This window comes from Penicillium samsonianum (assembly GCF_028829775.1).
Source record: "Penicillium samsonianum strain IBT 33392 chromosome Unknown utg000007l_segment0_segment0, whole genome shotgun sequence".
Lineage (NCBI taxonomy): Eukaryota > Fungi > Ascomycota > Eurotiomycetes > Eurotiales > Aspergillaceae > Penicillium > Penicillium samsonianum.
The window spans coordinates 719194-744625 of NW_026643265.1; the positions used below are offsets into that span (position 1 = coordinate 719194).

At 48.4% G+C, this 25432-nt stretch overlaps 9 protein-coding genes across 9 annotated transcripts; 4 read left to right on the forward strand and 5 right to left on the reverse strand.

Annotated features, from left to right (window-relative positions):
* Nucleotides 1–1334: 1334 nt before the first annotated feature.
* N7471_011088 (uncharacterized protein) lies at nt 1335–2012 on the forward strand (the record flags this gene model as incomplete). Its single annotated transcript, XM_057283807.1, has 1 exon — nt 1335–2012. One exon carries the CDS (start codon nt 1335–1337, stop codon nt 2010–2012), a length of 678 nt encoding a protein of 225 aa, XP_057130073.1.
* A 1739-nt stretch (nt 2013–3751) lies between these two features.
* On the reverse strand, nt 3752–5153 carry N7471_011089 (uncharacterized protein; the record flags this gene model as incomplete). Its single annotated transcript, XM_057283808.1, is given in 5 exon segments — nt 3752–4454; nt 4467–4602; nt 4696–4870; nt 4893–5029; nt 5090–5153. The coding sequence occupies 5 exon segments, from the start codon at nt 5151–5153 to the stop codon at nt 3752–3754; spliced, it is 1215 nt and encodes a 404-aa protein (XP_057130074.1).
* Nucleotides 5154–5716: 563 nt separating this feature from the next.
* On the reverse strand, nt 5717–8752 carry N7471_011090 (putative MFS monosaccharide transporter; the record flags this gene model as incomplete). The annotated part of the gene is given in 5 exon segments (XM_057283809.1): nt 5717–6139; nt 6150–7723; nt 7795–8260; nt 8345–8476; nt 8609–8752. 5 exon segments carry the CDS (start codon nt 8750–8752, stop codon nt 5717–5719), a joined length of 2739 nt encoding a protein of 912 aa, XP_057130075.1.
* Nucleotides 8753–10586: 1834 nt separating this feature from the next.
* N7471_011091 (acid sphingomyelinase family protein) lies at nt 10587–12561 on the forward strand (the record flags this gene model as incomplete). The annotated part of the gene is made up of 3 exons (XM_057283810.1): nt 10587–10724; nt 10791–10877; nt 10936–12561. The coding sequence occupies 3 exons, from the start codon at nt 10587–10589 to the stop codon at nt 12559–12561; spliced, it is 1851 nt and encodes a 616-aa protein (XP_057130076.1).
* A 438-nt stretch (nt 12562–12999) lies between these two features.
* On the reverse strand, nt 13000–15502 carry N7471_011092 (uncharacterized protein; the record flags this gene model as incomplete). Its single annotated transcript, XM_057283811.1, has 7 exons — nt 13000–13193; nt 13252–13461; nt 13513–14003; nt 14057–14206; nt 14254–14446; nt 14506–14979; nt 15031–15502. The coding sequence occupies 7 exons, from the start codon at nt 15500–15502 to the stop codon at nt 13000–13002; spliced, it is 2184 nt and encodes a 727-aa protein (XP_057130077.1).
* A 453-nt stretch (nt 15503–15955) lies between these two features.
* On the reverse strand, nt 15956–18000 carry N7471_011093 (uncharacterized protein; the record flags this gene model as incomplete). Its single annotated transcript, XM_057283812.1, has 5 exons — nt 15956–16782; nt 16863–16900; nt 16981–17557; nt 17645–17781; nt 17840–18000. The coding sequence occupies 5 exons, from the start codon at nt 17998–18000 to the stop codon at nt 15956–15958; spliced, it is 1740 nt and encodes a 579-aa protein (XP_057130078.1).
* Nucleotides 18001–18678: 678 nt separating this feature from the next.
* On the forward strand, nt 18679–21864 carry N7471_011094 (putative arsenite efflux transporter ArsB-like). The gene is made up of 4 exons (XM_057283813.1): nt 18679–19301; nt 19373–19504; nt 19566–21307; nt 21384–21864. Exons 2-4 carry the CDS (start codon nt 19429–19431, stop codon nt 21729–21731), a joined length of 2166 nt encoding a protein of 721 aa, XP_057130079.1. The 5' UTR covers nt 18679–19301; nt 19373–19428; the 3' UTR covers nt 21732–21864.
* A 145-nt stretch (nt 21865–22009) lies between these two features.
* On the reverse strand, nt 22010–23129 carry N7471_011095 (cupin domain-containing protein; the record flags this gene model as incomplete). Its single annotated transcript, XM_057283814.1, has 3 exons — nt 22010–22314; nt 22378–22812; nt 22883–23129. The coding sequence occupies 3 exons, from the start codon at nt 23127–23129 to the stop codon at nt 22010–22012; spliced, it is 987 nt and encodes a 328-aa protein (XP_057130080.1).
* Nucleotides 23130–23382: 253 nt separating this feature from the next.
* N7471_011096 (uncharacterized protein) lies at nt 23383–25087 on the forward strand (the record flags this gene model as incomplete). The annotated part of the gene is made up of 7 exons (XM_057283815.1): nt 23383–23460; nt 23491–23682; nt 23733–24087; nt 24143–24299; nt 24351–24506; nt 24559–24698; nt 24750–25087. The coding sequence occupies 7 exons, from the start codon at nt 23383–23385 to the stop codon at nt 25085–25087; spliced, it is 1416 nt and encodes a 471-aa protein (XP_057130081.1).
* Nucleotides 25088–25432: the final 345 nt, after the last annotated feature.

A 25432-nucleotide genomic window follows, 5' to 3' on the forward strand; every position in this document is an offset into this window, starting at 1 on the left:
ACGTCACTCCCAGTGTGATTCCTGATTCAATTGTTGCGCAGAGTCATCATGACGAGGGATGCTACACTGCAGGGCACATGGTTCAATATATTTAACACTATCCTCTGACCAGTCATCCACACAATAGACAATAGGCAGACGTTCTCGTGGACTAATATTCCAATCATGACTAGGCACCTTGCAGCGAGTAGACCAGCCCGGGCTTAGATTGGTTGAATACAAACTAGGAGGTCCCAGTCTTGAAGGGGGCCCCTTTTTTTTTCCCTTTCTGATCCCGTCCTGATCCAGTTATGATTCGATGAAGCTATGTCATGAACCGGAAAGCCTTTTACCAAAACGAGATGGGTATTATTAGCATACCATCGTGATCCCGGCCAATAAGACGTGCAAGACGTCCCAAGTTGTTGAGATCTGTAACAATATGGAGTCATCCAGGATTGATAGTGGCTATCCAGGTACCGGGGAATGTGAAGTGTAATGTAAGTGTATTAATATATTAATATATAAAACAAAAACCACCCAAAACCACCCAAAACTTGCCCTAGATCGATATCCACAGTCGACCCGTGGTTAAGCAGATCTCAGAATGATTGGCCTGACCGGATAGACCCGTCGATGGATCCGATTCAGAAATACTCCGTATACACGTTGACTTTTGTCTCTTATTAGTCTTAGAAACCCAGTTTCCCTTCTATGAACGTTCCAGAACAATTCTGATATCTTTTTTTTCCCCTTCAACTCTGATTTTACTTCGATATCCTTCTCCTCTTTCCCTTTCCCTTTCCCATTCCCTTTCTCTCTGCGTCTTTGGGAATTGGGAATTGGGACTCACATGTATGTCTACGGTTCTTTTCCTTCATACTTGATATTCCCAATGGGTATTCCGTGAACATTCCCCCAATCTCTCACCTGAACATCCTAGATGGTTCCCTAACAGATGTCCATCAACAAGCCCCAATCTCGTGGCGGACTCGGGACCATCAGGGACCTGTTCCGTTCTGCACCGTCCTCCCCGACCTCCCCTTCACGACGTCGAGTATCTCTCCTAGTTCGTCGAGGTAGGGATATTTTTTCCAAGTAACAATCCCTCCCCAGTCTGCCTTTCATCCCAACTACCCCTCTAGTTCACTTAATTTGGGGCCGCAATTCGACCCCACTGGATTCCCAGAACTCGGGAAAAGAGGCGCAGCCCCGACAGACGAGCAAAAAGAGAGAGAGAGAACACGAACTAAGAAAAGCATCGGAAAAAAAATAGACAAGTAGATCCTCCAGGACTACCAACCTCAACTTCAACCTCAACATCCTATTCGCCCTCACCTTCACCACAGCCATCCATGAACTCCCAGAACTCCCATCCGCAATTCGACCCGGCCACCATGATCGGTCTAGCCGGCGCCTCACCAGGAAGATCAGACGACAACTTCGATATCTTTGAATGGTACCCCCGCTATCAAAGCTGTCAACGCTACTTCCTAGATCATGCCCAACACAGCGTCCCCGTCCAGGCCCTCTCCACGTTCTTAAACATCCGACTCCCCTTCCAGCGCCAACCGAACCCAATCTTCAACTCAACCTCACCATCCTCGTCTTCCTCCAACCACATCCCAACACCCGACACACAACCACCAGGCCCACCCTCCATCTCATTGATCCCCTACATCCGCCGCCTAGTCGCAACAGGCATGGACTTCCCAGGCGTGCTGCACGGCTTCTTCGGCGACGACTGGGGCAGCGGCGTGGGACCCATGCACGAGCAAGAGCGCCGCAACTACCTCTTCGCGGCAAAGAGCGGCGGCTGGGCCTCCGTGAAAAAGGACTACGACATCCCCCCGCTGGAGACCATCCCGTTCCTGCGTCCTTTGCAGGGGGCTCTCGATGCCGAGATCGAGGCTGCCGAGCGCAGCTGGAGTGAATGGCTCGCTATGGAGGACTGGATGGTTGGTCCCCGGGCGCCGGATAGCATGCACGACTCGTCCTCGCAGAATTCACGGCCGCGGAGTGCGCGTGGCTGAAGAGGTTCCCTGAGGACTGTTTTTCTTTCGACTCTTGTCTTTTCACATCGGGTCGGCGACATGGCGTCCATCAGACCCGCATTTTGATTTTGGTTTTTCATATCTAGCGATCTTGTTCTTGTTTATTGCTTCTTTCCTTGGTCTTTTGTCTAGCGGCTTCTTCTTTTGGTCACCAGCATTAATATGGAGATTCTATACATTGGCATGTGTGCTGGCTTGGGGATATGTGTGCTGGCTTCTGCGAAAACACCGCATTTAGTCACGGGCGACTCGTGCGAGCTGCATCATCGGGGGTTTTCTTCTGTCCGGGTTTTATTTGATCGGATGGATAGCTGGATATATGCATATTTCATCTATATACACTCAATCCATATAAAAATCGCGAGTCAATCCACTCTCTCCAACAGCGCCCATGGGAACAACGGAAGTCATCCGTGGCTACGGAAGGACCTCGGGGCTAAGATACAAAAAGAACCAGAAATTGGAGTAATTATTACGCCTTCGAGATGGGCAAAAACTCCAAAATAATTCAAAAATAAAACTCGCCCCTTAAAGCCGATCCCACTCGTCTGGTTTAGTAGATAGCGAATACGAGTACGGAGTACTTTGTACAGGTTGAACAGTGCATCTCATTCCCGCTTAGTACTCCATACAATTCACATAATTTCGGTCCAGCGAACGAAAAAAGAAAACCCGGTAATTGTACCAATGAACAGAATTGTCTTTCTAAAAGTCGATAATCCCCTTGCAACCCCACTGGTTTGCGCTTGTTCCGCTGTGGGCTCTCTAGATCCAATCCGAGGGGGCTACCGTTGGTGGCCGCCCCTTGGGCGCTGTGATGGCTGTGCGTTTGAGGGGGCGACTTTTTTTTTTGATCTGAATATCATGGAAAGAATCCGGTACGAGTTCCGCGTCTTTACATGTACTCCGTATCTTTGGATGGTATTCTTTGAGTTTTGGACAAGAATAGTCCTTGTGTGTAATTTTATGCCTAATTTTAATGCCCTGTTCTGCAAAATAGTTGGCCCAATAGGGGTTAGAGACGATCGTTATATGTAAGATGGATTTGTCTAGAATTTTATAACCCAATCCTTGCCCAAAACAATCACCGATTTACTCCGGAAAGCCAATCGAGAGATCTACATATATTGTACTCCAGCACTACGGAGTATTAGATGAGGCTTTGCAAACATAATCTCGTGGCGTAGCTGAGACTGGGACCTTCTTAGCCTTTTAACCTTCATATAGGCTTTTTAGTTGGCTTTTTAGCTCGATGCTTTCTCCGCTAGTATCGCCACCTGCGGAATCCCTTGGTCTTCCGCGGCCTATGACTGGTTTCAATCAGGAAATTCTCCGAGATCACCCTTTTTGGGTCTTGCGATCGGCACGGAGGCTCTGGCTTTTGCTCATGGTTTTAGTTATTTCGCGTTCTAATGCGGCTTGTATTCCTTATTCTTTTTAAAGGGAAAAATCGATAGGAAAATACTCCGTAGTAAGAAAATAGTAGGGAAAAAAAAGCCGACGTTGGTACATTCCTCCTGCATTCCCGCCCGTTCCTAGTCCCCAATGAGCCAGTTAGAAGAAAATGGAGAGTGAATATATACTCAAAAAAAAATAGCCCAAACAGGGAGAACTGTCCTAGTACAATCACTGCTCGATAGTGGCACCATCTACCTGGGACCTATAAGTTACATTCAGGGGCTATTTTCAACAAATAAACAAGACCCAATCACGTATAACTACCAGCGAGGTACATATTTTGACCATGTAACCGTCTCAAAGGCACTCTCCGGCAAACTCCTCAATCCAATGAAGTCTTCCGTCAAGATAAACCCTCGACCCCCGCAATATGAAGCACATAGAAAGGAAATTGGAATCAACGCGCGAAGCGGAATTTCCAAGTCAGGATCCTGATCAGGATGAATATCCCTGAGGTTCGCAGCAAGATGACCGATCCATCCTCTGAGTTCTAGTTTCCGCGTCAACCTAGCTTGTGCCCTTTCTTGTCTCAACTTCGCTTGGAATATGGTTTTCTGAAAGTACGACGAAAGGGGCGCTCCAATCAATGCATAGGTTATAGTGTTCACGTTGGCAATACGCCAAAGTAATTTCTTTGTCCTGGTAGGGAAATGAGAATTCCACACAATTAGAAACATAGCGCTGAAGAAAAGAATTGTCAGGGTGGCGATTATCTCGGCCTTGGTATCCACATTTAGTATATAATGACCTGGAATGCGATCATATGGGCGTCGCTGGGGCCGAGTGGTCAATGGTATATGCATGTAGTGTAGGATCTGAATGTAGTATCTCCAAAATCGAGCAAGAAACCCCTCATTCCGCGAGAGGTATTCAAGTGGTGTTTCGTACCACTTCGATTCGGGGCCTTGATGATGATCTTTTCCAATTGCAGCTACAGTGGTATTGAGCTTCAAAGTAATCGGTCTGTTAGCATACATAGGTTTGTGATACCAGCAGTATGATGTTATTAGAAAGACTAGAACAAAGGAAAGAGTAGTGAGCTCAAGAGTGGTGACAAAAATACCCTGAGCAAATCGAAAGATACAATTTAAGGTAAACCAGAGGGCTTGCGCTATTGTGAACAGTCTACCGAGGTAATTATAATAGAACAGAAAGAGAGATTATTGGCCCGGTATCGTTTCACCCACCTAGCTAGCAACATAACCATGCTGAACCAGGACGTAGAGCTGCTCCGCATCCAAAGGGAACGAAGGTATGTCTGTTTCGGGGGGCTCGATCAAGAAGCCCCCCATATTGGCGAAGAAGGCATGCTTGATAGTCCAGTCTTTATAACCAGCCTCGTGGAATTTCTGTCCTGCCAGCTTCGACATCAAACCGAGCTAGAAGTAACTTAATATCTACCTTGAGAGAGCAGCTTGCGGAAGACCATTGACCCAGAGCTAGCATCAATATGAATTCAGATCCGAGTATCGTCAAAAAAGCAAGATCGAATTTGGATCTCCATCTTCTGAATTCGCTATCTGATTTGGGAGGCAAATCTGGAGCGATGGATGTCCAGCAACAGAGGACGATTGTGAGAACGCAAGTAGATTAAATACTCCACGTTCCTCGCCCGTCGGGTTCGCTAACCCAGGCACGTGTGGTAGGGATGGTATCATTCATGTTTGATATTCATGCAAATAAGGTTCGCGATTGATGTAGGCTTACATGGGTGAGAGAAGGAGAGGTAATGGATGGTAGATTGAGAATAATAGAGAGCCCTGACTACCATAAAGCCATCTATCTAGCTTCATAGGGACAAAGAAACAAAGAAACAAAGGCCACAAAGGCCAGACGGAGAGAAGTCTGCCAAAACTGCCTGAGCAAGCAGTCTGGGCTCAGTTCAACAACGAATATCCAAGTTACATATTAGAAGAATTGATTCCGGCTAGAAGCCAACTTTGACCATGAGATTGGTCGAATATCATTTAGTAGTGGAACCAAAAATTAAGCCAAGAAAGAACCCGAAGAGCCTTTGGTCGAAACACCGCCGCTGAAATGCTACAAAAGAAAAATGGAACAAAAGGATTGCCACCCAAAAGATGCACAGAGAAGACACGTGACAGAACATTGTCGCAAATCCCAAAAGAGAAAGCAAAAGGGTATATAAGCGGTTCGGAAATGTGGTGAGGTGTAGAGGTGAAAAGAAAGAGACCAAGACAGCAGTCAAGCTTGCTGAGCAACGGTCATGAATCATCGATTCTGGTGGATAACCGTCGCTTCGAACCAGAATTGCGGGAGGAATTCGAATTGGCATGTGAGCTAGAGCTAGAGCTAGATTTAGGCCGTGGAAGATCATGAGCAAGGGAGTTTTGGTGAATCTCCTCCGGGAGTAGAAGATCAGGTAGATGGTCTGGATTCGATGCCAGACTGCGCGGGCGTGAAAGAACACCACCAAGAGCAGGATTATCCTTTTCGCGATGCATGGTGTCGACCGGGGCCCGAGTTCGGCGGCGATGTCGGCGGAGATACTCGTTTGGAACAGGGTCGACTTGCTTTTTCACGGCGGGTACGAAATTGAGGTAGATGGGGAAGATGGCGCCGGCGCAGAAGAGCGCAAGTGTAACGCAGAAGGAAAATGACTCGCCGTGTGCGAGGTAAGCCGCGTACTCGGCAAACGGGGAAAAAGGTGCCGCCGCTGACTGCCATTGTCAACAAGACAGCGGCTGTTTTCGTATGCTGGCCTGTGCCACGGAGGGAGATGGCGAAGATAATGCTGAATGCGCCGCTCTCAAAGAGGTAGAGCAGCATTGCCATGACGATTGCTGCCGTGCCGCTTGTTTTCATGCAAAGAACGGAGCAGACGATCATGCCGATGTAGCTGACCATCAGAATCCAGCGTGGTTTGAGGAACCATTGCGTAAACGCGGCCAAGAAGCGGCCCACGGCGAAAACACTGTGTCCGATGGTCAGGAAATCGAATGGCGCGAGTGATGAATTTGGACGAGCGGCAATAACGAAACGTTGGAGAGCTGTCGCGAAGGCTTCTTGTCCAGCCACGTAGAAGAATTGAGACCAGATTCCCAGGCCGAGAGTCAGCCAAACGACCGGAATACCGATTACTTTGGTCATATTGTCTTCTCGGCGTCGATTTGCTAGTTCTTCCAAATCTTCATCTGACGCTTCGGGGATTGGTAGATAATAGAACGCCACTGCCAACAGCACGTCGAATAGAGCAATGCCAAGATATGCCCATTGTACGTCAACCAAAGATGCGACATCCTGAACATCCTTGAAGAGAACTCGTTTCGCCAGGAGCGGCGATAAGACGCTTCCAACAGCTTGCACACCCTGTGAAATGTTGAGTCTGATCTCGGAATTCTCAAGTGGTCCGCATAGCGCAATGAAAGGATTTGCTGCAGTCTCCAAAACTGCTAGACCAAACCCGACAATGAAATTTGACAAAATGAACGCAGGCGTCGATGTTAGAACAGCAGAGGGCCAAAATATGAGGGTTCCACAGGCATAGATGCAAAGTCCAGTTATGAACGTGGACTTGAAGCCCCATATTTTCAAGACGGGTTGGCCAACCAGCAGAGGGCCGAACACATATCCGCCGAAGTACGCGCCATGAAGACCCAAGGAATGCCATGAACCTAAATGGACGATAGTCTCGAATTGGGAATTCAGAATATCAAGCAAGCCGTATGCAAAACCCCAAAGGAAGAATAGTAGCGTGGTCAATGCAATTGGCGTAATCGATTCCCTGTTGTTTAGCTTTAGCATACTTTCTGGTTTTTTCATGTTGACAAAATCGAAGAAAGTGATATCCGGGGCATAAGATGCGCTAGTATGGGTTCCTCCCTCTGTATCGAGGGCTGCTGTTTCTGGGTGACCCAGGAAATCCAATATACCTATAGGCTCCGAGTCCCGGGAGCTAGGTTGACCGGCAGAGACACCACCAACTTGGTTCCGTAGACCTTTATTTCCTTCGCTGCTCGATGGCAATGGCAATGGCGATGGAAATTCTTGCGAACCCGGGACTGCAGCCGGAGGTGGCACTGCAACCCGACTTTCCCCTGCTGCGCCTGTAGAGAGTGCCTGAGGCGAAGAAGTTGATGATGCATCATTTGTGTCCCTAATCAATTTCGGAGCGAGACGAGTGACGAGAGGTTTGAGACTTGGAACACAACCGCAAATGATTGAGAGGTTGACTTCGACGACAGACCACATGAAAGATAGCGACGCGTACCCTGCGAAATCCCCGCTGTTAGCTCAATTGACACCTTAGTCTCAAATATGGGAGATGAGGGAGTCGTACAACTGAAATCCACCCCTCCGACGTTTTGAATATGAATTGACTTGACTTCGAGCGAACGAGAAATGGCAGCCTGCTGAAGAAAGGCAATTCGAACCACATCGACCACAGCCACAAAGAAACCAAAGGAGAATGTGATCACTAAAATGATCTTTTGCTTGAAAGGTAGGCGCATTTTTGTCAAAAGCGGCATCGGAAGCAACAGGATAGCAAGGTCCGTAATAATATTCACTGGGGACGAGGAGAGGTACAGGGTGACAATGTCGATGCAATTCGCATGGGCCGGGGTGTCGGAAAGGAATACTGCGCTGACAGGCCTACATTGGAAAACATTGACCAATGTTAATGCAATGCCCGCTGCATTCACTACAATCAGAGTGACATAGTTCGCATTTCGGAAAACCTTCTGAGTGCGCGTAAAGGTAAGGTAGAAGACAAGGATCGAGGTCTTGACGGCCATTAACGCCGGATTCTAAAGGGTTGTCAGTATCTCATTGTTTTTATTATCGTCCTGCGGAGTAACAAAGGGGAGTGACAAAGGGGAGTTGTAACTGACGTAGAGGACAGTGAACGCATAATTAGCCTTATTAAAAGCGAGTTGATCTTCAGGCTTGATGTCACTCGAATGAAGGCCAAGACCTTTCCGAACAGCAAAGAATAGCGAGAAGGAAAAGCCAAAATCGATGATCTGCAGACTGGTTAGCCTCCGAACTCTAGCACGAGGTTCCAATCATGTGCCCGGTTCGCCAATAGATCGAGTCCGTTCTCGCTACGGAGTACATCCCCGGGTACATGCAGGGATCAAGCCGAGGAATCCTACCCATGCGACCAACATCAACCAGTCGTGTAACCCAATCTTTCTGACCACAAATATTCGTGAAATGAAGCGAAGGGCGACAAAGATAGTGGCGATGGAGAAAAATGTGATCGAAACACCCAGCGTAGCTCGTTGACGACCGTCCATGACGAATTTGACAGATGGTGGACTGTCCCAGCGGACAGTCCAGTTCTAACAATTCCAAGTGTAGCGCAGAATAGTGGAGACGATTGAAGTGCTCAGATCCTAGTGTAAAATCGTAGTCGTAGGCGGGCAGAAATGGCGCGTGTGTGCGGAGGCGTCATCGTCTCGTTCCCCGACGGAGTCCGAATCTGGGGGTGTTGAAGGACCGGAAGAGAAATGAAAGGCAGAATAACAAGGATTACAATGTTTGGGAGATGTTGAGATAGAAGAGAAAAGGAGAAGAAAAAGAAGTTGAAGATGTCAAAAGTGAATGTGGGGATGAGAGAAAATTAGGACCCTTCTACCCCGGCTTTGGTCCACCAATCACCACTTTTTTTAACCCTTTCTTAAAAGACTACGGCTACCGGTCTACGAGGCTATAAATGCTACACAAATACACAAATACACAAATACAGAGCTACACAGCTACACAAATACTCTTCTTGTCCAGGAATTGTCCCAACATAATGATGATCCCCACATATTGGCTGGCTCACCCAATGAACATCCCTGGCACAACAGACGAAAGCGAAAGCGAGCTAACCCACAGCCCAACAGGCAACCAGTTCAAGCTTCCCGAGATGTGATACGACGATATTGTGATTGTTTTCGCGTGCAGATTACTTGCGCTAGCATCTTGTCAGGGGCCGCCTACTCCGCGCCTATATAGGCAATTCGTCGATCATGGTCCCTGCACAGGAGCCCTTCAATCTTCCCGAGTCCCAAAGTTTCACGCGTTGGAATACACGTGGCAGCCCCTGTATTAAATCTGCTTGAGTGCTGCGAGGCTGCACTGAGGGATTTAGCAGATGAACTTCCGCGTGAAACCGGCGGTTCTGGGATATTTGCGATCGACAGCCATCTCTTCGCCAATTTTTAGTGTGATGCATTAGGCCAAGAGCTGAAGCTCCCTTACTCCATACATCCAAGCAGCAGATGTGAGCATGGATATTGATCTTCTACCCCAGATCAACACTTGCAATTCTCCGTTCGGGACAATCAACCGGACTCCTATGCCCGCACGACAGATTCATCAAGTTATCCACCACGGATCCTGCACACTGAGCTTGGCATGTACAACGATTGGTAAGATGGACCGGCCCATCCGATCATGATCTTTATTGTCACTGGATGAGCTTGATGGTGCTATGCATACCTACATTTAGGTAAGCATATGGTTGTTCATCTATATTCTGCTACTACATTTTCGTTTGAACACCGTGATGACTCCTATTTTGAGACTGCAAATTCCCGAGTATATGCGAACATGCCAAGAGCACCTCAACGGCCTATAATCATCAGCCCCTGAAATCAGCGACTTCGCAACGTTACAAGGAACTACCTGCTAGCTCCTTGGCTGCGTTTCTTATTTCAGCATGTAGTCGCGAGAAGCCCCTCTCGGGTCGATCGGCTGCTATTAATTCCCGCTGCTATCGCATTGTGCGTAATGAATAAATGTACCGATTACCACATAGATATCTCGAGGGGAATACTGAATACTACTCTACTGCTTATCACATGGTAAAAAGAGTACCTAGGTATGTCGGAACCGAACAAGATCTTCGCTATGTGGGTATGTAGCTGCATGTCTTTAATTCAATTCTTCTAAGCGAGCTGTAGGATCACCTTCTATTTGGCAAAGTACGAAAGGGTCTGCCCAGCTGCTCTTGGCCCGTGATATTTAAGATGCCGACTGCCCAGGAGTTTGCATCAACGCTGGGAAGTTACAGAGTGGTCCGACTGCTTCCAAGTTCGTCTTTGTCAAACCAGCCGCTTCGTCTAGTTCATCCTCGTCAAGATGAGACTCAACAACTGGTTGCTGGCGTTCGGGCTTTCGGCGTCTCTCCGGGGGGTACAAGCCGAGACTCTAGTTGAGCAGTCCATCTCTTCTATCTGGGACGACCTCAAGAATGCAGTGGACTGCGGTGCTTGCCAGGTATGCTTATGCTCGGCACTTCCTTCGCTTATAAAGGTCTTTAGCTGACTATATGCAATTCTACAGGTTCTCCTTGGTAGCATCAAAGTTACCGCAGGGCTTGGTGAGAAATTCATGATCGATGTATTCACTGGGTTATGCAAAATCAGCAAGGTATGTTGGCGATTCTCGTGAGCTTACTGGCTCAATTCCATTAATCACAAGTATACAGGTCGAGGACCCAGATGTCTGCACCGGGATCATCAACAAAGAAGGTCCTGCGCTCCATGATGCTTTCAAAGCTTTACACCTTAACTCCGACGCCTCCAAGACAATGTGCGCTAGTTTGGTTGGGCTCTGCAAGTACCCTAACGTTCATCCTTACAGTCTGAAGTTCCCTTCACCCAAGCCAAAGACAGCAAGGCCGCCACCTAGCGGCAAGACGCCGCTCAAGGTCGTCCATTTCAGCGATACACATGTGGACCTCCTCTACGAGCCTGGATCCAGCTACGAATGCTCCAAGCCCATCTGTTGCAGATCTTGGTCAGATAAATATGCACCGGGGAAAACAGAACACCCATGTGGACCATTTGGAAACACAAAGTGTGACCCACCACAAATACTCCAGGAGAGCCTGCATGCTGCTATCGCAGACATTAATCCAGAGTTCTCCGTTTACACCGGCGATGTGGTGGCCCACGATATCTGGTTGGTTGACGAGGCTGAAGCTTTGAAAGGGCTCAATGCCACGTACAGTGCAATGGAGAAAGATATCGGCACTGTGTACGCTGCCATAGGAAACCATGACACCGCACCACTCAACCTCTTTCCGGCGGATGCTTCGAGTGAAGCCGATCCCAAGTGGGCGTATGAGGCTCTTGCAGAAGATTGGTATGGACTCACGGGCGTTCCTTCCGTCAAATCTGCGGATCAATTTGCCTCGTACTCAGCCGTCCATCCTAACAGCAATCTGCGCATCATTTCTTACAACAGCATCTTCTACTACATATACAACTTCTATATGTACCAGGAACCAATGGAGAAAGACCCACGCGGACAATTTGAATGGCTCATCAAGGAATTGCAGGCCGCCGAGGACGCGGGCCAACGCGCATGGCTGATCTCTCACATTCCATCCGGTGTATCTGATCACTTCCGCGACCATTCGGAATACTTCGATCAGATTGTGCAGCGTTACGATGCCACCATTGCAGGACTGTTCTATGGTCATACGCACCGGGATGGGTTCCAGATCGCATACTCCGACTACAACAACCAAGACTGGAAAACGGCTACTGCAATGGGTTATGTCGCCCCAGCGGTGACGCCCACGGAAGGCTCACCCTCTTTCCGCGTCTACGATATTGATCCAGTCACATTCAGCGTCATGGATTACACTCAGTACATCGCCAACATCAGCGATCCATCCTTCCAGACAAAGCCAAAATGGGTGCCCTATTACTCCGCCAAAGCAGACTACGGATCCAAGATCTCTCCTCCGCTCACCGATCCGAAAGCCGAGATTAGTCCGGCTTTCTGGCACAACGTCACCGTCGCCATGGAACGCGATCCTACCGTTTTCCAAGATTACTGGGCGAGACGTGTTCGCGGGTTCGAAGTCGAGAGCTGCGATAACGACTGCAAGAAAAATGAGATCTGTCTTCTTCGTGCCGCTAATGCACAGTATAACTGTGAGAAGCCGAAGGCTTTCAACTTCTCTAAGCGGGATGGACAGGAGGGTGATATCTTGCTGGAAAAGGAGCCTCATATTGACTGCGATCATGCTGGAATGGCGACACTGGTCTCAAAGATGGCGTATCGGGCTAGACTTGAGCGGAGAAAGGAGCTTGAGGCTTGAAGGGTCATGACTGATCATTTGGTAGTTGATACATTTAATTCTGGAAGTAATACCTACCGAAGCTAATCTTGATAATTTTTGCCATCCAATCGTCTTTCTTCCTATCGCTGCTTTTATCATAGGTGAAGACCTGAAGCAAGCGTTAAGCTGCGCTTTTGCAGGGGGAAGCGGCGGTTATAGAAGACTGTCGGTTCGCTGCTATAAATATATATCTCCATAACAGGAAAATTGAATCTCCCCCAGTATGGAGAGCACAGCAATTAATAAAAACAAATTGCTGCTCTATGCTCTTTATACTTTTCGCATCATTCACTATAGGCGGAATGCATAAGGAATGAACCACTTGGTGCCTGGCTAGAATAGGTTGAGGGGAGCCATAGCAACACCAGCTGCCATGGAATATATTATTGGTATAAGTACAATTATCACAACCAGAGATCAAGCAGTAAAGGTCGAATCAGGATCTGCGGGAAGAAGTCCCTGACGATCCATCATCGCAACAAGATCCCCATCCATCATGAACTCTCCAAGCTCCATACCAAATGGCGAGAGGCTGAACTCGTCCCCTGTGAGACCTGCTCGAGTACCATGGAGAGTGGGCAGGGCTGTAGTAGAGGCATCGAAGTTCGTTTCTGATAAGCAGCAATGTTAGTATAACCCCAGTCACACAAAGAAGGAAAATGAACTAACCTGGATCGTTCAAGACCTTGCTGAATTGCTCCAAGTAATACCGACATCGATCAACCAACCGGTTTCCCTCATCGAGCCTGGAGAGTGCTGCTACTGCACGACCGGGATATTGTCTGGCTTTGCTTGCTTGATCTGTCATCGGCGAGTTTGTTAGGCTGGTATCACGATAGACCCAAACCACTCCGATGAGGACCAGTGCCGCGTTAAAAGCTTAGAAACTGTCAGTATCGAGAACTCCAGAGCGAGAAATTAGGAGCATACTATAGTATAAGGAGAACCACCAAGCTCCCAAGAGGCTGCGCTTCCATCCTGGCTCTGATACAACGCGGTGTACGATATCAATGATCCCCATCGCGGAGTCTGCGCATATTTGCAAGCTGTTCATACCAATCTGTTGCAACAATCTCATGTCCTGCGAATCGCGATGAGGGGACCTGCTAGCGGTGATGAATTTGACCAATATCGGGCGGTGGAGCAAGACTCGAAGATTAAGATATCGCAAGGTCAGGATGACTTGAAACTTCAACGAGAGATATTGTGAATTGGACGACATCTGATCATGAGGCAGATTCTCAATGCTAGCCGACGATATAAGTTGTAATGGACGGGCAAGCGACCGTTCCCAGGAGAACAGATGCTGTTCCAAGCTGAAGATGTGGGCCACGGTTTCGCTGACCGGCAATGGACCATCGCAGCCGATGTTTTGGCTATAGAGAAGCTCTAGGACGTTCCAAAGCTGCTTATACAGCCCACTTGTATATGTCAGAAAACTGGACTTCCATGGGTGTCAAGCCTAACCACTTACATTGTCGAGTTGAAGAACGCAACGCTCAAGGCCGCTGTCTCGTCATCCACAAGTCCTGTTGAATTTTCAAATTCCCGTTTTATGGGCAGCTCGAGCTTGACGTAGCTATCTGGTATAGCTGCCGGTCTGCCAAAAGTCATGCTCAGAGTTCTACATTGTCAGCATATGTTTGGCGTGATGGAAACTTAGCGACTTACCGGTCTAAAACCACACAACCGTACCAAGTCCGCTTTCGCATCTCCTGCTCAATAGGAGAAAAGACTCTGGATGCATGCCGCGAATGTAATCCAAGCTGAAGGGCGGCTTTGACGGCCAATCCGTGGACAGTCCATGCTTGTACTGACTTTTGCGTGCCTTGGAGGTATTGGCCCATCAGAAGCAAATATTGAACTAGGGAAACACAGTCAGGAAAATATTTCAGAGGAAAGCAAAAGTTGAGAGTTACTCGCCCACTTCTAGGGTTGTCCCTCGCAAGATTTCACTCCCACATAAACCAAGGCCACACTGATAGAAGGCATCCGATTCTTTAATCCGAGCATCTGCACTCGCACTTCCAGGAATCGCAGTGATAGTAGCCATAGCCAGAACCATGTTCAATAAACCAAGCCAAGTCCTCCGTACCCCATTGAAGTTCTCCCGTGCCATCTGGTGATATGTGTCCAGGAAGACGGGTGGGTATATGTAAGGAAATAGCAACCCTGTGTTAGAGAAATAGCGTTCGATGAGCTCCAAAGTGTTTGCCTGCGGCGGTAAAGCAAAAATGTTCACCTGCATGCGCCGATCTTGACCTCCCTGGCGTAGTGGTGATGATGGTCTCGATGCATTCACGAAGCCACCCTCAGCGGCGCCAGGTGAAGGGAAATACCCCGGTTGGACAATAGCGCTCGACAAATGTCGAAGAAATGCAATATTTGAAGAAGGGCCTAGTAAATCTTTAACAATCTAGAACTCCTTAATCAAGCAGATACACTTACCAAAGAACCCGGAATCTTCTTCATCAGCAAAAATAACCGCACCCATACCATCGACTGAATCCTCCGTCCCAATCAAATCAGGCATTCGTGCAGCAATCCTCGTCTCATCCTGACTCTCTTTAGCATTTCGACCAGAGAGAGCAGACTCCCTTTCCCTGCCCCTTTCGGGCCCATCATCAACCCTTTTCGCCAACCCATCCAGATCACCCCTCACAGCCCCATATGACTCCTCAAGCCTTTTTACCCTATCTTCAAGCCCATGAAGATAGTCCTTATGCACGATGATATTAGCGGCTGTTGGTGGCGGCGTATAAACACACACGAACCCCAAATCCTGACATAACGAGCAGCTGGGCCGCTTGCCGTCACATCGGGATTTGCGGGTTCGGCATGCATCACATGCGACGGATACACGACGCCGTTTAGAGGGCCGCCCGTTAGGTGTTTCGTTATCAGGTGAATTTGATGCCATTTGATAGTATCGTATGATTAGGGGTTGCCGGGATGTGGTTGTTTCTGGGGATGTATCGGGCGGGGGTAGACCGGATGGCTATCCGGTCTTGCCGGGGTGTGTGAATAACATCCAGTTCTGGAGGACAATGGCAGTTGATATAATAATACCTCGACTTTTCAAGATATATTTCTCAATTTGATGGGGTATACTTGTTCTCTTTGATCATTTCTTGCAATATATGTATCTTAATGTTTTCGGACTTTGGTTCAGGGAAGGTATTTGAAAAGGGCGCGAGGATGGAGATAACGCTTTGTTCATGAATGTGCTGTGATATGAAGCAACCTTGTATATATACACCGTTTAATCCAACAAATATCTACCCAAGACATAATAAACTCATGGAATCGTAAAGCGAACTAGCCGCGTCCAACAAAGAAACATCGGAGCCCAAAAACACCATAGACAAAACAATCAACTACCTTCGTGGGCGGATATCACTATCTCCGGGGGAAACTGAAGCCCCGGTGATGAAGTTGTGGGACTGACCTCGGAAATAGATGGTGCTCTACTTCGCGAGATCGGCATTATACCGAACGGACTCAATTGTCGTTTCCACCCCCCAGGCGCGGCCACAGGAGGACACTGCAAAGTTGATGTCTCAAATATTCCTCCACTTGGGAGCGAATTTGAGTGAGTTTGACGGGATCTTGGCCGCGAGGCAGCTGGGGTAGGCACTGAACGACGTGTTGGACTCCGGGGCCTCCTTGAGCTGCCTTCGCCATTATCCACGGAATCCCTGCTGCTTATGAAACTCCCAGCTTTTGATCGGTTATCGGGTGTAGATGACCTTTTGTATTTGTCTCTCTGATTTTGGAGATGTATGTTTTTGTATTCTTCTCCCGGGGTCTCGGGGTAAGTTGTTTTCGCTTCGGGTTTGAACCCCGTTTTCTCGATTTGGTTGTGGGCTTTGGCGGTCATAATATTACTTGCTGTATTAAAGAAGCGGGCAACCTTTCGTCTTCCTAGATCGGGCTGAGTGGTAATGGTTTGATTGGTAGTAGGGCGGCGTATGGCTGTCATTTCAATATCGGGTTCCTGTCTCTCGGCACTTGTTCTGGAGTCTGGTCGAGTACTGCTTCCGGTGTCTGAAACAGCACAATCGCAATTTGGGCATTTTCCTGCAACAGTCTCTTCTTGTTGCCCATCTTCCTTTCCCGCGGCTTCCATATCTGCAGAGAGGAGGAGATACAGTGATCCCAACACAGCGAGTGCAGTACCAACGATTGGCGCCCATTGACCTAAAGATTCATCTGTTAGTAAATTTATGCCATTTGTGTCTTCAATCGCCAAGGTCAGATAAGGCACAGCATTTACTTACCAATGCTTTGTATAGGCTCTGTTTGGTGGCTCATTGGCCTACTCAAAAGTTCATCTCGCCTTTGACGAGAATTGCCAGCACTGCTGCAGCAAACACCGGTATCTCAACGAGAGCTAACCATTTGCTTAACTTGTCGGTAATCCCAGTCATGTGGTTGATGGTAGCTCCATTGGTTCCCAGAATGGGCTCATCTGGCTTTTGCTTAAGTTTTGCATTTGAGAACTTCTCCCAATTATCGTCCAAGATTTTGATCCACATGGATACCAACGACAGAATGGCAGGGATGCAGCATGCAGCCGCAATGAGCGTAGTAGCATTGAATGACAGCTCATATGGCACTGGAATCACGTAGATATTGTTGGCTGCGTTTAGTCGCAGCGGTGAGACTGGGCCATTCTCCGTGGTACAAGCAATGCTGCAGTTGGAGTCATAGTTAAACACACCACCTTTTTTGCCCCATGTTGAGGCCCAGTAAATGCTTGCTGGGTCGTCACCTGGGCAAATAGTGGGTTTGAGGCGCATGAATTCCACAATTAAGCTCACTAGCCCAGCTAGGAGAAGGACTGTCCAAAGAAAGATTATATCACGGCCGGGGTTGTTGAAGTAGGTCCGGGACAGCCTGACGGTCGCTGGGGCGGTTAAGATGCCGATTGCGCACAGCTGGAATGCCCCATAGACATCCATATCGACAGCGCCTATCAAGTGTTAGATTCATTGATCATTTCGATGGGTCAGACCAGGTGGGAAACATCAACCCGTAGCAAAAGGGTCATTAGACTCACCGTCGACATGAAGCGCAGCAAGCACAATCCCGTGAAGAGCTGCGATAGCGGGGAAGAGTAACACAGCGGCCAGACAGGCGTTCCGAATCCATTCTACTTTGCGAGCGACGACACAGGCTGCAATCAACACATAGTATCTAGAGTGAGCGTCAGTATACCATGGTAACATTGCCAATCTCTTTGTAGGAAACCTACAGGACTCGGGTCCCCGGACCGTATTGACCGGAAACCGGCCAGGCGCAAACAACCTCGAGAGATGGGGAACTTGCAGCAGTTGTCATGTTAGGGGGCGAAGCAGTAGCACGATCCACAAGAAAATGCTCTAGGAAGGTGGTCACAATGGGAATTGCTGGCATTGCATGTTAGCCGCCTCCGGTGACGGTAACTTTAGGATAAAGTAGCAAAAAAGTCATATATTAATGTGTTGTTCTCTATTCCTGACAGTGACTTTATGAGGCTCGACGTGGTATCATAAGAAATGGAGAGCGAAAGAAAGCAGTGCCTCCGGGCCGTCTTATTCACGAGCGCTACTCCGCAGATTGACCATGATCAACAAAGCGAATAGGGCACGCACCTGGGCTGCGAGTTATTTCGTCAGCAACAGCCTCATCTCGGATTTTAGAGCCTCGGTCTAGCTAGGATTGGATAACCCCAGGAAAAGCCTGTATCGTTAAGCTCTAACACTCAGAACGACAAGTGTCCCCGTGATGTTGATTTGGGCGGGCGCAGCAACCCGGGCGTGAATACGAGATGGGGCAATACCAGCTCCCGCTGATTGGCAAGTTAGGCCCTGTTGTACATATCGCGCAGTGGCTGTGTCTGCAGGGCAATTAATTAATGTTCTAAGGAGCAGTCGGAGCTATGAAGTAGGAGAAGTAGGAGAAGTATGAAATATTTAACGATTCAACCCAAAGTTATGAGAACACAAAATGGCTGGGGACGGATATTGACCGAACCATGGGTCGCCCAACAGTAAAAGCCAACATTAAACGGTCGACTTCCTAAAGTGGCAGAACTGCGGGGTTTCCAAGTTTCGCCAATTCCAATAGTCTCGACTCTTATTATTGGCATTTCTTGTCAAGAGCTAAACACAAGCTAATCAGAATGTCACTTGTTTCCCGTGCATGTCTTACTCTTTTTTGATTGATCTTCCTGTTGAGGCTCAGACCCTCAAGACATTTAGGCGAAAATTTCTCTCAATCCTATCCCAGCTCTCGCTGTCGCAACGCTGCATTAGCGTCGAAGAAACTGATTTACTTCGCCTGGCTTCTAGTTCAACTTTAATAGAAGCCCATCCTTGATCCAGAAATCCACTTCCAACACGGACATATTCCACAGCCTTGCAGAGCTTGAGAGGGCCTTCATTAGCAGCTGCGCTCCCACCTCTCTCCCCGGCCTGGTCACAATCATTTGACCTTGTCTATGTGGTTATGAGGGGCAGTCTACTCGATTTCCCCACATACTTGACGATTTCTTGATTTCCCCGGCATTCAAGCATAGGTGATAAGAGAACAACACGCAGGCGGAATTTCTCTGGATTTTTGATCAACACTAAGATCACCATATTTGTCGCGGGATTTTCGCGCAAGAGAAATGCGTCTGCGATAAAAACAAGAGTTGGATCTTTTTCTGCAAATTTATCTTGTTCCGCATTCCGGTATTTTGTCACCATGCCTGACTGCGGCTGAAGCACGATAGAGAGGCTGACTTGGTGCCTGACGACCACAGCTATTACCCAGTGCATGTTCTTGAAGTGAACCTCAGCAAGAGAAAAAACATTCAAAATGGACGACGAACTTGACACATCGAAAATCAAGAGTTGGCGATCAATCATTACCTTAATTATTTTTGTTATAACTAGTAAGTGTGGCTATGCCTACAATGTGAGATTGAGACTTACTTTTACTGATTTGCGGTGCAGATATCATTGTCCTTTTCCCATTTCATATCCCTCTATACCTACCTCGATGGCTCACGAACGGGTTTCTGGACCTATTGAGTGCCATGCGCATAATACCTCACCGAACTCGCTCTCGATCCAATGACAAGCAACCCTTTTTTGTGAAATTTCGCTTTCCATTGAACTTTATCACGGCACCTTTAGTAGCGGACCTCTTCCTTCTCGCTATTTTGGCTATTGGCCGAAAAGAGGTACATGATGGAATTGTCGGGGCAGACAACATTAATCCCATTGATATCATGGTCTTCTTCCTCACACTCGCCTACATTGCGATCTCGATTGACGCCTCTGGCCTCATCAGATACCTGGCCTTCAAGGTTCTTCAAAGGGCAGGCAAGGTCGGCCACCGACTGTTCTTTTACCTATTTGTCTTCTTTTTCGGGTTAGGCAGCTTCATCGGGAACGACCCAATCATCTTGTCCGGTACAGCGTTCCTCGCATACATGACCCGTGTATCAAGCAATATCGTTCACCCCAGAGCCTGGATCCACAGCCAGTTTGCCATAGCCAACATCGCCTCCGCGATTCTTGTCTCCTCCAACCCCACCAACCTGGTCCTTGCTGGCGCCTTCAAGATCAAGTTCATTGTCTACACAGCCAACATGATCGTTCCCGTGGTTGTGACGGCAATCGTCCTTTTCCCGTTCCTGCTATATATCATTTTCGCCGACGAATCCCTCATCCCTCTCTCCATCACAATGCATGAGCTATCTGAGGATCAAAAGAAAAAAGCACCCGTGAACCCCAACATCCCTCATGCCAGAGGAACCGCCGAAGAGAAAGAGGAATCCGACGATAAGGAGGGAAAGCAACTTTCACTAGAAGAGATCATGAACCCATTCTTAGACAAAAAGGGTGCATCTTTCGGGGGGCTCATTATGGCCGCTACGCTTATCACCCTCCTGGCAATCAATGCATCAGGTAAAGAGAATCACGTTTTCTGGGTCACATTGCCCGCTGCTTTCGTTATGTTCTGTTGGGATCTGGCATTTGGTTGGCTCCATCGCCATGACACCCGTGAGATTGCCGCGAAGGGTCGACAGGAGGTCGAGGAGGCACAGGCAGAGCGAGAAATGCGCAAACGAGAGGAGCAGCAAGCACTGCCAGAAAACATGAATCCAGAGACTTTGGGATCGGACCAGTCTGAGCAATATGATGCTTCAGGTCTGCGCGACCGCAGTGAGCACACCGATGACAAAATCTCGCTTAAGAGCACCGATAGTGATATCGCCTCAAAGAACCCCTATTCGGAATGCGGAACTCCATTGTCAGCCTCTGTCCTCGTTGACAAGGAAAAGTTCCCGGAACTACAGCCACCAGGCGGTCTTACGATTGACAGCAAACAACTAGCTCGCGCAACTTCTCCCGAGGCACTGGACTTGAGACAAATAACCGACACGACGATAGATGAGGAGAAGCCGGGATATCCATATCATCAGGACAACGGCCCACGCACGTTGGCGTCGCTCGCTGGTAATGCCTATCGCTGGTCACAGGAGACATTCCCCACCGTGACGGTCGTCGTATCCCACATGCCTTTCGCACTAGTACCCTTCGCTTTTACGATGTTTATCCTGGTGCAGGCGCTTGTCACTAAGGGTTGGGTGCCGGTTTTCGCATACGGATGGGACCACTGGGTAGAAAAGACCGGGACAATAGGCAGTATCGGTGGAATGGGATTCCTATCTGTGATTCTTTGCAATGTGAGTATTGACCAATGGGCTGACCACTTTTCTCTCTCATTTCGAACCCGCTAACTTGTTTTCTTCTGATAATTAGTTTGCTGGCACAAATATTGGCACCACGATTCTCCTCTCGCGCGTTATCCAAGCATGGGCAAAAATACATGAAGCCAGCGGAATTCCCATCAGCGATCGCACATGGTGGGCCACTGTCTACAGCATGGCACTCGGAGTCAATTATGGCGCATTCAGCACTGCGTTTAGTGCTTCGCTGGCTGGGTTGCTGTGGCGGGATATCTTGGCGAGAAAGCACATCCGTGTCGGCAGTCTGGAATTTGCCCGTGTGAACCTTCCCATCATTGCTATCTCCATGGTGGTTGGATGTGCAGTTCTCGCTGGAGAAGTGTATATTGTCAGAAGTGATAAGCCGCACATGCTGGCTTGATGTGTGGATTGCGGGAGGCTGCTGTTTAGATGTTTAATAGATTATGATACTCCCGGTACTTGTTTAGGGTGGCTTTTTGTCACCCGACGGGCAGACGATCTTACGAAGTCAATGAACACCGTTTTACAGTTTTACAGAGCTGTGTCTAATGTATCTTCGACACATGTTTCTCATTGTGAAATTCCATATTCAGGTGGAGTTGTGTTACATTCTATCACTTGATCGACCTTCCCAAGATACGTTAACCCGGCGTATCTAATCACGTTATACTAAAGGCTTCACTCGTCCACAAGGGACTCAACATCCATATTCTCTGAGCGATAGAATCCCAATGCATCAATCATGGGCTTATCATCAAACCGATACAGATAAACCGGTTCTTCAGCATCCGCAAAGTGCTGGTATCTGTACCACGCCGGAACACAGAAGGTATCACCCTGCTCCCAGGTATATTCCTTGTCACCAATAGCCGAGCGTCCTTTGCCAGTGATGACATGATAGACAGCGGACGTAGTCTCGCGCCGGGAAGGCGAAACCTTTGATGCGGAAATGCGCTCAGCACATCCTCCAAGGACGCGACTCACTATGAAAACCATTAGCCATCTTTTCATCCACCGAGTCAAACAATAAAAGAAGGAACACATACCCTCACGTCCATCCTCCTTCAGGTATCTCTTAGTGACCCAATCTCCAGCAATCCCATCCAACTGCGCCTTCATGGTAACCCACGGGAAAACCAACGGCGAAGTGGTACTATCAACATTCTCCGCAGGATAACGGGGCTTATCGAAGTGCTCTACAAAGTGCACAGGGAAGTGTCTGAAGTTGGGCAAATCCAACCCATCCAACCAGACCATAGGTCCAGAACCATCTTTGCCGTGGTCATGGTAGTTCCAGGTCGGGGTGAGAATGACGTCCCCGCGCTGCATCGTAATGCGCCGGCCATGGACAGCAGTGAAACCACCCTGGCCTTCGATAATGAAGCGCATGGCAAAGGCCGTGTGTCGGTGAGCGCGCGCGGTCTCGTTGGGCATCACGAGCTGCAGACCAGCGTAGAGGGTGTCGGTAGTGAAGGGGGCATCTTTGATAGAATGTCAGAAACCGTTATACGCAGTACATAGTAAAAGGTCAAAGGATAGCTTTGTACATACCCCGAGCTGGGTTGGTGAGCATCAGCACCCGGCGCTCAGCCTGGGATGCTGGGACGAGCTTTCCAGCGCGTTCCAAGTTAGGTCTGATGGCGCTGTACTTCCAGACATTTGGAACTGTTGTTGGGTTTGGTGCTGGGGGATTCAAACGAGCCATTTGCTTCCACAGAGGGAGAGTCTTGCTCGCTTCGAGGTCAGCGAGAAGCTGCTCCTCTGTGTCGATGACACTTTCCACTTGAGTTGAAGTCATTTTTGGAGTTGTTCTGGTAATGCGAAGGACCTTTAGATTGTATTGTCTACATTCTACAGAGAAATGATCGCTAAGATATATCTTGAACACTTTCGTAGGATCGTCGGCTCTTGCTAAGGTCCGGGGTAAGATCGGGTAGTCTTCCCCGGTGCGTTCCCAGCCGTGGGGTCATAAAGGCGGGGATCCGACGATATGCGCTGTTCAGGCGCTTCAATTATTTCTCTTTGAAATAGAAAAAATGACAGTAAACAAAATGGTGTGCAATGGTCAGGCCAACGGCCATGTTTCTCGGGCTTCCTTGAAGGTGAATTTCTCATCCCGAAACGGCAGTGTCAGATTCTCATACTTAATGAATCAATAGACCCCAACATATCCGAGCAATTGCCTCGAGTTCTTAAACGATCCATTGACATGTGAAGAAACCATCCCTGCACAGGTCCGCCTAAACATTATCGTCGTCGGCGCCGGACTCGGCGGACTAGCAACAGCCATCGCGCTCGCAAGTTCCGGCCACACAGTGACTATTTACGAGCAAGCACGGGAGCTTGGAGAAGTAATAAATTCCCTGCATTGAAGTTCGTCAAGGCTAATCACCTGCCTCAGGTCGGTGCTGGTATCCAAATCCCATCCAACTCAACTCGCCTCCTGAGCAGACTCGGTCTGGACCCATACCTAAAAGAGTATGTGACCGAGCCCGAGTGCATTTCTTTCCGACGCTGGCAATCAGGAGGTGTCATCGGGCTTACACGGCTCATCCCGAACTTCCAGAAACAGTTCGGCGCGCCGTACTATGTGATCCACCGCGCAAACTTCCATTCTGCGCTGCATAAACGCGCCCTGGATCTGGGTGTCACAGTCAAGGTTGCTTCGCGGGTTGTGGGATATAATGTCAAGGGACCAAGCATTGTTCTTGTGAATGGTGAAACTGCTTTTGCCGATTTGGTCGTTGCCGCAGACGGTATATATATTCCCGTACTCTTGAGATATATATGACCGACGCTAATATTTTATAGGTGTCAAGTCGGTTGCTCGTGGAACTCTCGGCCAGAGCGGCAAGCCCTCATTCAATAAGACCGGATTCGCAGCTTACCGGGCTACCGTGGACGTGGAGCGCATCAAGGAAGATCCGGAGCTTTCTTGGCTGTTAGAAAAGCCAGCTCTTAATATCTGGTTAGCGCAAGTATGAAAGGATCTTCGGAACCCAACTGACCTTTTTGCTAGGATTGGTGATCAACGGCACGTAATGACATACACCATCGGAGCTGGTAAGTCTTTCAACATGGTTCTTTCGCATCCAGATGACAGCGATCCTTCAACCTGGGATCAAGAAAATACTCTCATTGATATGAGACGCGAGTTCCAAGGATGGGACAGCCGGTATGAGCCTATAAACTTACTTGACATTGTCTTCTTATTAATATGCTTCCAGTCTTGGGAAGATTATCGGACTCATCGAACAAACCATCAAATGGCCACTGATCAGTGGAGTCCCCTCATCTCGTTGGGCGAATGGCAAGGTGTTGATGCTAGGAGATGCAGCACATGCAATGCTGCCTTACATGTCACAGGGTAAGTGCAAGAGCACAATTCATATTGATAATAGTCACTAAACCCGCACAGGCGCGGCGATGGCAGTCGAAGACGGCGCAGCACTAGCACGATCTCTGTCCAAAATCGAAAATGCCGTAGACATCCCCAAAGCATTGAGTATTTTCGAGCAGGTCCGCATCGAGCGAGCTGGAATGATGCAGGAGGCGAGTCTTCTGAATGGAAAGCTGTGGCATTTCGCCGATGGGCCGCTTCAGGAAGCCCGTGATGAAGCTATGAAGCCCGAGACTTTGGGTTTGCCTTTCAGTCACAGTCCTAACCAGTGGAGTGATCCAGCGACTCAGATGTGGTGCTATGGATATGATGCCGAGCAAGAGATTGATCGAGCTTGGACGACATCAGAATTATAGAAGCTGTATCCATAGAAAATATACTACTCCCTTTTTTGATGACTATGTATTATGATACCTCATATTTAGGGTATACCTCGTTCCACTCTATCTTTGCTCTCTCTGTACAGCCTCTGTGTACAGCAGTGTTGGATCTATAATGCTCCCCTTTGCTTCTGTTCATCAATATGACTCTAGTCACTGTAGACATTCGATTCCCAGAAGAACACTAGTTCGCACATCGACCCAAAAGATCATGATAGTCGTAATATTTCGTCGTACTACCCATTCATACCCTAGTTTCCGCGCGCATCCTCTCATTTCTCGTTCGGTTAGCTACTATACCCCATCCCGGAACTGCACCCG

Excerpts from the sequence above, each read along its gene's own strand:
- N7471_011094 (XM_057283813.1), top strand. The coding sequence starts at position 19,429 with ATGGACGACGAACTTGACACATCGAAAATCAAGAGTTGGCGATCAATC. Across the intron at positions 19,505-19,565 it reads AATTATTTTTGTTATAACTA|ATATCATTGTCCTTTTCCCA; the intron begins GTAAGTGTGGCT and ends TTTGCGGTGCAG. Across the intron at positions 21,308-21,383 it reads TATCTGTGATTCTTTGCAAT|TTTGCTGGCACAAATATTGG; the intron begins GTGAGTATTGAC and ends TCTGATAATTAG.